This window comes from Nuphar pumila, chromosome 2, assembly GCF_984573655.1.
Source record: "Nuphar pumila chromosome 2, dmNupPumi1.hap1.1, whole genome shotgun sequence".
NCBI lineage: Eukaryota > Viridiplantae > Streptophyta > Magnoliopsida > Nymphaeales > Nymphaeaceae > Nuphar > Nuphar pumila.
In genome coordinates this window covers 128256912-128269203 of record NC_143250.1, presented here as the reverse complement: position 1 = coordinate 128269203, position 12292 = coordinate 128256912, and the positions used below count along the sequence as shown (strand labels likewise).

General features: G+C 37.7%; 1 protein-coding gene across 1 annotated transcript; it reads left to right on the top strand.

Annotated features, from left to right (window-relative positions):
- The first annotated feature begins 7684 nt into the window (after positions 1-7684).
- On the top strand, positions 7685-9412 carry LOC149847078 (uncharacterized). The gene is made up of 2 exons (XM_089996788.1): positions 7685-8291; positions 8695-9412. Exons 1-2 carry the CDS (start codon positions 7998-8000, stop codon positions 9301-9303), a joined length of 903 nt encoding a protein of 300 aa, XP_089852914.1. The 5' UTR covers positions 7685-7997; the 3' UTR covers positions 9304-9412.
- The last annotated feature ends 2880 nt before the right edge of the window (positions 9413-12292 follow it).

Sequence of the window (12292 nt, the reverse complement as noted above, 5' to 3'; positions counted from 1 at the left end):
CTTTTCCAGTAACCATTGTTGGATGACTAAGAGCTCTTGTGCTCCCTGTTTGAAATATTCGTTGTTGTCTTTGTAACCGCAGTGAGAGTAGCAGCTCAACCAGTTGTCGTTGTTACAATATGAGTCTGAGTTCCAGCTCTTTCTGTTGTTGCTGCAAGACTAGCCGTTGTTGAGTAAATACCAACTCTTACCCTATCCATGGTTGATGGTGAATAACGGTTGCTATAGAATCAACTACAGTTGAGGAAGCATCCAATTACAATTCCAAAGGCATATCTTTTAAGGAACTTTTTGCCCAAATAAGGCGAAGGGATTGACAGTGGGGAATGAAAGCAAGGGACTGATTCCACTAAACTATAAGACATGCATGCCCAAAAGAGGATTGAGGGACAGAAGGAGCTGCAAAATCAATAGAAAAGAGACGACGAGCCTATATCTATTATACGATACCGCTATACTCTTTATAGTTCACCAGCAAGGCATTTTCCGAAGCAGGCAGGGGCTAGAGCTAGGGAATTAGCCAATCAATCAACTACGACATTGCATTCCCTAGGAAATGTGAGATCGCAGATTTTAAAATGGACAAAATTTGCTAATCGAGTGTGAAATCCTCCATGGGACCACACATTGATTCTTGAGAACATTCACTACTATATGGGAATCAGATTCAATATAATTCACATTTATTTCACTGGCCAGAGAGTAACATAGTCCATCCAGAATCGCTCATACTTCAATTATAATACTTTGAGCAACACCAGAATAGTGAGAGAGCGCCAGTAAGAGCTCAACGCCCTTGCTATCTCGCACTCATCCACCCCCTCCTACATGGCCCATGTTTCCTTTACAGAAGCCATCATTATTTCACTTAGTCATGCCACGATAAGGGAATTGCCAATGATTGTAATAATGCTTTTCATTCTACCAACAATACATTTTTTTGGATGGAGAAAGCGAAACTGCTTGACACTGCATATTAGAACTCATTAAAGCCCGATTCACATCATTATGATCGATAAAAGGAATGAGGTAAGCAAACATAGTGAAGTAGTTGGAAGGGAGAAATGTTTCGAAGAGGCATATGTTCCCATGCAATAGTCAATCATTCTTGATGGTATCGAGCCAACTACTTATTCTTTTTGACCCCGATTCAACGCCAAAGAATCCCGCCACCACCAAAATGTATGAATCTTTTAAAGGTGATAAAGAAACCATTTGTTCCTTTTTTGATCTCCCAAATATTTCATAAAAATGGCTCTCTATAAAGCCCCAATCACCAACCCTTGCATGAATAGCTAAGGACCCAATAAGTCCAACATGGATTCCTTCGAACGTGTCAATTGGGCATTTGAAAGAGGTCCATAGTGAAATGGATGGATATCTCTTATACTTTAACTAGCAGTTCATCTTGTCAATCCCTCGGGATCCAAAGAACTCAATTTTTGCCCATGAACTAGAAGTTACAGGATTAGTTTGATCCAAGACTTGAGCCTAGTAGGTGTAGGCCGACTATTCCTAAGTTGTTGTTAATGGAATGGTTTTTACCTTTTTATGAGGAGTCGATATCAATGGCGAATTGCTCCACTTTTCCTCGAACTACTCCAAGCGAACCAAAGCCAATCCGAATTGATCCTGTAATAGATCTTCTACAGAATGAATAAGTTTCTTTTTCAAGTGATAAATATCATCAAGTGTACCTATTCTTTTTTTCATTTCGATCAAATGATCGGCAACAACCAATACATATCGTGGTAACAAAAATGTCTTGTTATGGGATATATCAATCTTCCATCTCTAGTTCATATTTCGCCGACCAATCCTTCCTAATGAACATCTTTGTGGGCTTTTCTGCTCAATCTGTCAATCTACTTTTCTTTCACTATGGATCACTATGAACCTCTTTCAAAGAAAATGGTGGTAGACTGTATTGACAAAGAGGGGTACGTTGCTCTCTTTATCTTGCTCCCTACCCCCCTTTCATTTGAGGGGGGAATATCAGACCATCTAAGCGCTCCCTTTTTCCAACTCCCTCAAACAACAATTGTTCGTGAGTGACTACTTAGATAAGAGCTCTTACCTACTCATCAGGAAGAAAAGCCTACCGTCTATGAGACAGAAGTACAGATAGATTGATTTTCTTATAATGCCGATAGACTGCATGAATGCCATCCTTTGGTATCTTTCAAAAACACTTTATACCTTTTAGCTCGGCCCTCTCCCCGAGAGTGCCTTTGCTGCCGCTCCCCTAACAGAAGAAGAGCTCTTACCGGGAACTCCTTCATCAAAATACCTCAAAAGCGTTAATGCCATTTTCCTTACAGAAGAGTGAACCCTCAAAGGTCTTATTATAAGGTCAGAGGCCTATCTAAACTACCTCATGAAGATTTTCACCCCAGCTCCCGATCAAGCCAAAAAATGGACCCCTTTTTGGCAACCCAATATTACATGAGTTTTCTTGACTCGATCACATTACCACCCCTGACTTGTCACCCCTCATCATGATTGTAATGATCTGCTCATATTTATATATCTTACGTAAAAAAATATCAGCCTTTTACAGTCATTTATATTACCATTTTTGGTGATATTTATATATCGCGATAATGTGTTACATAGTAAAGCAAGAGTCCAGTGGAACAATAGTGTAATAGAAGCCAAAACCTGAGTTACTAAGCTGAAGATGTGAAAATGCAGTAGGCCAAGTTCTTGCAACAAACTGTACACAAACAGAGCTGAGGTTGTAATGGACTATGTTTCTACACGTTCGCAAGCTGATCTCAAAATTTGTAGTTTACATTTTTTTGCACACGAGTTCTTACAAAATGTTGGCAAAACTGCAGGCCCCAAAATATATCTTTCGGTTAGTCTGAAACAATACTGAGTTTTGTCAAGATATGATAGGCACTTTCAAATACCCTACGACCTCTTATTCCCGTTGGAATTATGGAACATTGTTGGAGATAAAGATTCATGCCTGGCTTTACTATCTTTCATACCGTTGGATATCTAGCTGGATACTTACCTTTCATATGGCTTGATTTTTTACCTTTTGTATTATCTTCCAAATTTGCTAAGATTTGACTCTACAGATTTGGTGGTTAGGTAGTTCTATCTAGAATTGTGTTGAAGTCTATATATTCAGCTTGTATTTCATCACATGTGAGAGATATATGAAAGACGTATCTCCTTTATCGTGGAAGTAGGTCGAACCTGATCGAACCACGTATATTGTTCTTGTTTCCTCCATCTCTTCTACCCTCTTCTATCTCTTTTGCAACATGGTATCAAAGCCAGGTTGCCTTCATTGATTTCTCACTGTTTAGTGAGGTAATTAAAACCATTCAGAGGAACAGTGTGAAATTTTTTGGAGCGAAGTTGTTGCTACAACTAGCTATATTATCAATAGACTTCCTAGCAAACAATTGGGTTTTAAAACTCCAATTGATATTTTAAAGGGCAGACATCATTCCATTGAACACTTTCGCATATTTGGATGCGTAGTGTATGCTTGGAACCCTCCCAATTCTAGAAACAAATTCGGTCGAAGAGCCACTAAATGCATGTTTCTTGGTTACTCCCCATCACAAAAAGGATACAGATGCCTTGATGTCAAAAACAATAAAACTCATATTTCTAGAGATGTCAAGTTTGATGAAAACCGCATGTATTATGAGGGATATACAACTCAGGGGGAGTTAAAAAGGTTCACGTCAGAAGTTGCTCTTCCAAATTTGACTCATGATGAACCCTTGATGGTTCAAGACACTGAACCCCAGCCTGAAACTAGTTCTACTCTGCCAAAAGAAGAGATAGAACAACCCATGGCTCCAAACTTGAGGAGATCCATTCGTGAGATAAGAGCACCCAACAAACTTAAGGATTTTGTTACTTATCAAGCGGTAATGTATCCTATAGAATCTCACATTTCCTACAACCATCTATCTAAGGAGTTTTGTGCTTATCTGACCAAGATAGATGAGTTAAAGGAACCAAAATTGTTTGATGAAGCTAACTCCATTCTCGAATGGTGTCAGGCCATGAGAGATGAAATCCAAGCCTTAGAAAGAAACAAGACTTGGACTCTTACTACTCTCCCTATGGGAAAAAAGGTCATTGGATGTAAGTGGGTCTATCGACTAAAATATAAGAGCGATGGCACTTTAGAAAGGTATAAAGCTAGACTTGTTGTAAGGGGATTCACTCAGACTCAAGGTATTGACTATACCGAAACTTTTGCCCCAGTAGCAAAGATGAACACCTTGAGAATTCTTATCTCTGTCGCATGTAACTTCGATTGGAAATTGTATCAATTGGACGTTAAGAATGCTTTTCTTCAAGGTGACCTTGAAGAAGAGGTTTATATGGAAGTCTCTTCTGGCGTTCACACCGAAGGAAAGCAAGTCTGTAAACTCCAAAAAGCTATATACGGACTAAAACAGTCTCCTTGGGCATGGTATTCTAAGCTTAGTAGTGCTCTAAAAAAGGTTGGTTTTAAGAAATGTGCCTTTGACAATTCACTATTTGTAAATCAACTATCAAAAGTTTTTATTCTTATTTATGTGGACGATATTATCGTTACTGGTGACAATTCTCAAGAAATTGAAAAGCTCAAGAACTATCTTCATAAGATGTTTGATATAAAAGATTTGGGTAAACTCCGCTATTTTTTGGGAATTAAAGTTGGGCACTCAAATAAAGGCTTATTTCTCTCACAAAGAAAATATGCCATTGATTTGCTAAAAGAAACTGGCAAGTTGGGGGCAAAACCGATTGAAACTCCTATTGAAGTTAATCATCATTTTGATGTGGTTCAAGATGGACCTCTTACAGATATCAAGCAATATCAAAAGTTAGTTAGTAAATTGATTTACCTAATTGTTACTAGACCAGATATATCCTATGCGGTTAGTGAAGTGAGCAAATACATGCATTCACCACGAAATTCTCATCTAAAAGCCATAGATCGCATACTCAGATATATAAAGAGCAGTCCACGACAAAGACTATGGATGAAGCGCTTAAGACACATTGAAGTAGAAGGATATTCAGACTCTGATTGGGCAGGAAGTGCTTTGGACAGAAAATCCATCAGTGGATATTGTGTTTTCGTTGGTGGCAATCTTGTTGCTTGGAAGAGTAAAAAACAACAGGTTATATCAAGATCCAGAGCTGAAGCCGAGTATCGATCCATGGCTTCCACAACTTGTGAATTGGTCTGAACGAAGGCTCTTCTAACTGAAATGGGATTTCAAGTGATGACTCCCATGAAGTTATTCTGTGACAACACTGCAACAATTCATATAGTCGCAAATTCAATATTTCATGAAAGAACCAAGGATATCAAAATTGATTGTCATTATATCCAAGAGAAAGTTCAAAGTGGGGACATATCTACTCCATTCGTAAGAAGTAAAGAACAACTTGCTTATATTTTCATAAAAGCCGTAACTAAAGAAAAGCTTAAGGCGATCACGAGCAAGTTAGGAGCTTTAAACCTTCTCACTCTAACTTGAGGGGGAGTGTTGGAGATAAGAATTCACGCCTGACTGTACTATCTTTCATACGGTTGGATATCTAGCTGAATACTTACCTTTCATATGGCTTGATTTTTTACCTTTTGTATTATCTTTCAAATTTGCTAAGATTTGACTTTATATATTTGGTGGTTAGGTAGTTCTATCTAGAATTCTGTTGAAGTCTATATATTCAGCTTGTATTTCATCATATGTGAGAGATATATGAAATACATATCTCCTTTATCGTGGATGTAGGTCGAACCTGACCGAACCACATATATTGTTCTTGTTTCCTCGATCTCTTCTACCCTCTTTTATCTCTTTTGCAACAAATGTAGTCTCTCTTCATCCTTTAACAACAACAAAAAAAAAAGTTTGATTTTTCTTTCTTGCAAAGCAGGTACAGCATTGAAGATTACCAATTTGTATTCCCATCTCATTCAAGAGCGTAATGTGCAAGGCATGACAGCCTTACACCTGATTGCAAGCGTATCAATGGCCATTATGCCCCATAGATTTCTATTTCTCAGGCTAGAACAGGTAGAAATTGTGCTTTTCGATGCGTGCGTCAATGTAAATGTCAGATTAAACTTCTTGCCTAATAGCCATCATGCTCACCATGGCTCATTCCTTCTATTTTCGCAGACTGACACTGACATCATTCATGGAGAAGACGTAGAGTTTGGTTTCTTATCTGAGCATTTCTGGAGCCTCGTTTTCCATATTGTACGTGACCCAATACGTGGAATGATCTTCAAGGCTGTTTCTGCAAACACTGGTACATAAAGTAATATATGTATATATTTATTTATTCATTGCCATTTCAGGTTATTAGATTCAAACACTTATAAAGTGTTCGTTCCAATGTGGAGGTTGTCGCGTAGTGTCCCCCTGAACACTTATAAAGTGTTCGTCCCGAACACTGGACCACGCCTCTATTAGATCAACTTTGGACCCACTACTTCGCCATAATCTCTAGCCATGTGATGCTCCTGACAAAATAGGTGAGACAAGCATGCTTGAGTTTGATGAACACGGATTCCATCATACGACATTTGATGGGAACCATCACAACACATGTCGGTCCTAGCTGTCTAACCATGGCTAGGTTTATTCCGTATTCTCACCGAGAATGGGGAATAATCTTAGCTGTCCAGATGCATCTGCTGGATGGCTAGGATCAATATATGATGCAAGGCATTCATATGTCATTGGAGAGGATCATTTCTCGAGTTTGATTAGCTCTTAGCATTGCATGCATTTTTGAAGAAGGAATTGCTATGACAATTAGTTATAATCTAACAGTTACCTTAGATGCTCCTTCTATTGAGAGCAACAAACACAAACCATTTGTGGCAAAGAACTGGGAGGTCATCTATGGCTGGCTATTTGTGGTTTGGAAAGAAAGGATCGTGAAGGGCTCCACTAATCTAGTAGGGCCGGCTTGTGAACATCATCAAGTTGAAGAGATGTCATGAGTTTGAAACCTACAGCGGGCATAATCCAAGGCTCTATGATCTAACCAATGATGTGGATTGGAGGTAAGATCGGCAACGTCCCCGTTGGAATGGAGAAGCTACCCTTTGGATCAACATCCGACAACTGATCATCTTTACACCTATCTTTAGGATTTTTATAAAATTCTATTTTTTTCAAGAAAATATAACAAAAATTATAGTGCCTTCAACATTGGAGTAGGATGGGCATAATTAAGAAGGTTATTTCCAAGGTTGACTGACACAATTATGCTTTCATCGCATGACGCATAAAGATAAATCGGTACTTAAAGTTCTAATCTAAGAATGCTCTAATCTTCCAGATACTGGAACGCATGGCGTAATAAGAGAGAAATGCATCATAATGTGGATTCATGCTTAGGTTGGGGTGTCATATGAAATTATCAATTTTCTTTCTTTTTGAAAGAAAATAAATATTATTCAAATGATGGGAAACATTTAACCAGTACTAAAGGTTAAGTGATGAGGTACACTCAAGGGAAATAACTCTTTTTAAAGAAAAATAATTGGATTTTATTGATCGGAAGAATTGGCTCCAACATAAGTGAGTGATGAGATATCACACTGAACAAAACAACATGGGTTGCAGAGTAATCTATTCATTCAAATACCAAGCAGCCTAACACTTTGACCTGATGAAATAAATCTTTATTTGTTTTTGAAAGAAAAATATTAAGTTTGTCGTTCATAAAAATGGAAATCAGTACAATAGGAATGACAAGATGTCACTCCACTATGCCATTACATTACATTACAAGCTTTTTCAAGCCTTCTTATGGTGCACTACTAAGCATGTCAAGACTTCTGTTAATTGAAGAGCTTTCTAATTACAGATGCATCTCTGGAAGAACTAGTGAAGGCTTTGGTGAATAATAATAACCGAAATGCCATCTTTAAAAATGATCCTGACGTCAGCAGGAACACAGTTACCAACAAGGGTGCTTGCGTAGAACCTCCACTAGAGATGGCCGTCAAACATGGCATGATAATAGTCGTGAAGGAGATCCTGAAGAAGGACACGAATCAAACATATTATGTGAACGATAGAGGTGAGAACCTGTTGCATCTGGCAATAAAGCACCGCCAAAGGCTCATCTTCAATTTCTTGAAGTATACGAACCGCACCGAAAATTTAGCCAAGGCAATTGACAAGAGTGGAAACACGGTCCTCCACCATGCTGCGCAATGCCCACCTGCTCAACAAGGAGTTGAAGTATCAACTAAACACTCAATGTACTGGGAGCATCGATGGTATAAGGTGAAAGCACCACTTTCCATTCCTACAAGTTTCCATGCAATGCATAGCATGCACATCAACACCTGTGAATCTTGCTGATTACCATGACAAACATCACCCAAGCATCCATGGCTTTGGCAATTGCGATTACGGTCTTAGATTCGGTGTCAACTATAGAGAGACCCAAAGTTTTAACATTGTGCCTATATCTCTTCTTAGGAAAGGACGTTCTTACCAAAGAGTCTTGGATTCAATTCAGTGCAAACATAAATTGCATGCTCTCTCTCTCTCTCTCTCTCTCTCTCTCTCTCTCTCTCTATATATATATATATATATATATATATATATATATATATATAAAATCTGTGTGTGTGATATTTAATTAATTATTTGCAATATTACCGTCTCTTTGACCATGATGCAGTCTGTGAAGAATATCACGCCTTCTGATCTACTTAAAAACAGAAACAATAATGGGGAGACAGCCAAAATGTTGTATGTTAGCAGCCACAAGGCTGCCTTGAAGGATGATGATGAATGGGCAAAGCAATCAGCTACGTCTTATTCAGTGGTTGCTGCCCTTGTGGCCAGCGTTGCTTCAGCTTCCCTTTATGCTATCCCTGGTGGCTCCAACGAAAAGACAGGTTCCCCCCAGTTCGCGGACAAAGTCCGATTCACTGTTTTCATTATTGCAGTCACTTTATCAGTGGGCAGCTCCTTTTATGCTTTGCTTTTGTTCCTCATGGTTTTGGGTCGTCGCCCAAAGTTTCCCTTCTCTAAGCCTGCACTAGCCATAGTACAGGAAGGTGTGAGCAATCTTTACAATGCCATCTTCTTCATTATCCTTGCATATATAACCACTGTTTTGCTCTATGATGGTTTAAAAGTTGGTTTTTTCTCGAAGGGACATGCTGTCCAACGGACTGGGTGGCTTATTAGTGTTGTCCTCGGCTGTGCATTTCTTCAATGCCTGATCCTTTGGGCTCGCCGAGTACAAAAGGCCACTTTTGATGCAGTACGGTGGTATTTATGACTTATATGCCCTCAAATGATGTCCAGGCATTTCTTAACAGGAAACTACTCTTTCCCACAAAGTGTGGACAATGTATTATATCCAAATCCTTGAAGATATTTACTTTTGTAATTCTAAAATTGACTATCAAAACATTTTAGAGATTGTGAATTTGCTCTTCATGGACTATCTTGCGTCCTTTGTGTGTATGCGTTGTGTCTGGTACAAGAACTATTGATGCAATGATTCAACAAGGTCTGAATGTCAGATCCTAAAAAACTGAATCCACAATGGGATTAGGAAATAATTAACAAAAATTTGTCGTGATTAATTAGGAAAAGCTACCTGCAACTATGGATCCAAAATTAGACCATTGTAGGGGATTAATGGTGGATCATAAGTTGTAATCAGACCTTCTAAGAGCTGATTCCCACCAAGTAAACCTTGCAGATGACATCCATAAGGTTAGTTTTATTAAAAATAATAAAAAATTAATTAATTAATTACTTAATAACTCTTTTGTAAGTCATGACAACCTGACCAAATGTCAACCTACAAATATGTACTTATTGAATGAATGTTAAATGTTTTTTTCTCATATATGATTTAGATTTTAAGAGTTTTACATTTTAATTGCTTATTTTATGATTTATTTATTGAATACATGTTAAATATATGTTTTCATATATAATTTAAATTTGTTAAGATTTTATATTTTAATTATCTATTTTATAATTTATTTATTGAATGCATGTTAAATGTAAAACAAAAATAAGAAAAAACAAAATATGTTAATTAAACTTCATAAGATATGCTTAGTTTGCTATACACAGAGACTATTAGAGCATAACCTTATGATTGTTTTTGATTTGTTGAGAACTGAAGAATTTTGTTCCCAGATGGTATATTTTCCAAAATGGCTCAAAAGATGCAATGAATGAAATATATAATGCATAAAAGAATTTTGAAAGCAAGCAGTAGGGATACAACAATAGTAAAGAAGATAAATTGGAGAAAAGGAACACAAAGAAAAGACTCCCTTTCAGAGAAGCAAGAGAAGAAAGGGGGAGTAAAGAAAAGAGTGGGTGAAAAAAGAGAAGAAAAAAAAATACTGTCTAGGCTTTGGCGGTCTCCAAATCACAAACTAAAAATTTTGGAACAAAAAAAGAAGAAAAAAACAAGAAAAAAGAAGAAATAGCTTAAAGGGATCAGGAACTACTGGGCTTTGTGATAACCTTACCATGGTCTTGGGTTGGAGAAGTGGGCACCGGATGCAATGTCGTAATTAAGGTTGGAGTGGTTGGTGGCTGCTGCATTCTCATCACCAAATGGGGGGTTCACACACTGACCTATATCAGCCATTCTATGCATATCTCTATTTGAAAGACCCCTAAAACCAGAAATTCCAGAAGGATCCCCGACACCCAAGAAATCCCTTGTAAATCCTTTATTTCCTCCTACTTGCCCATCCCTTCTTGAACTCAAGAACCCAATGAATGCCTCTTCAAAAGAGACCTCATAGATGACCTCCCCGAAAGTGACCTCATGGATGAATATGCTACTGCGTAGAGAGAGAGAGAGAGAGAGAGAGAGAGAGAGAGAGAGAGAGAGAGAGACTCCATCGCATTGAAGATGAACCTCGCATAGTCCGGTCCTGCAAGAAAGATGAGATGGGGAGTAGCTCATGAAGAAAACAAAAGAAAAGAGGAAGAAGAGAGTGGTGAGATTTCATTACCTTAGAGAGATGAGGATAAAAAATTTGGCTCGAAGGATGAGACGACGATGCAGAGGAGAATGAAGGAGAAGAGGACGATGGAGTTTTGTGGGGAAGGTCGTCCAGTGAAAATGAGAGAATGAAAAGAAAAATGAGGGAAAAAAATTGTTTCCCTCCGCCAAACGCTTTCAGCTTGACCGACGTGACAATATGGAGCACCATAAGTTGAGTCTTCAGTGGCACACTAGTTTTCACTGGCGCATATTTTCAGTACGCTAGGAAACATTAGTCTTCGCTGGCTAAAAATGAATTTTACTACGCGCTAAGAAAAACAGTGCTAGTGTTGAATGTATAAACAACGTATATAGTATTGAATTTATAAGCAAATGAATGAATGTTTATATAAACATATTGATAAAAAAATATCATTTTTATTTGTATAAAAACTGTGCCAGAAAATAAATCTTTATTGAAGTGAATAATTTTCATACCAATAAAGATGATATTTTTTTTATTTAAAATATTGGAAAACACTGGTGCAAAAATCTTTTGTGTCAGTAAAGATTATATTTTTTAATTAAAATGTGAAAAAATTATTTATTGGTGCCAATAAAGATATTTTTTGATTAAAAATATGACAAGAATTTTGCATCAGTAAAGAGTTTTTATTGGCACAAATTTTGTGCCAAAAAAAAACAATGATTATTGGTGCAAACAAATCACGCTAGTAAAGACAATACTAATAAGACAACACATAATGCTAGTAAAGATCTTTACTACTACTGGCTTAATTTTGATGCCAGTAAAGGTGAACTTTTTTATAGTGCTACTCTACAATACTAAAAGTGGTCATGTCGCTCGGTTCTGATGGAAAGATGGGTCTTGCCATCAGATGATTGGTGAAAAAAGTGGTCTTGCTGCTAGACATCTAATGGCATGATGGGTCTCTCTTTCTCTTAGCTGTCTATCCTAGCTTATTAAAGCTCAGAAATAGACTTCTAGTCTATAAGGGATAACTCTAAGCACACTCGGTTATGAAAATGACAAGAAATCAGGGTTTTACTGGCACACCTTGGCGGTAGGGTCATTGTAAAATGTGTTTTACTGGCACACCTTGGTGATAGGATCATTGTAAAACGTGTTTTACTGGCACATAAATGAGTTGTGAAAAATGAACACTGACGCAAGAACCCCAATGTCAGTGAAAATAGACTTTACTGGCACAGTTGGAGGTGTGCGCTAGATAGATTATAGGGTTTCAATGGTGCAACCGATAAACACACCATAAATGGTTTA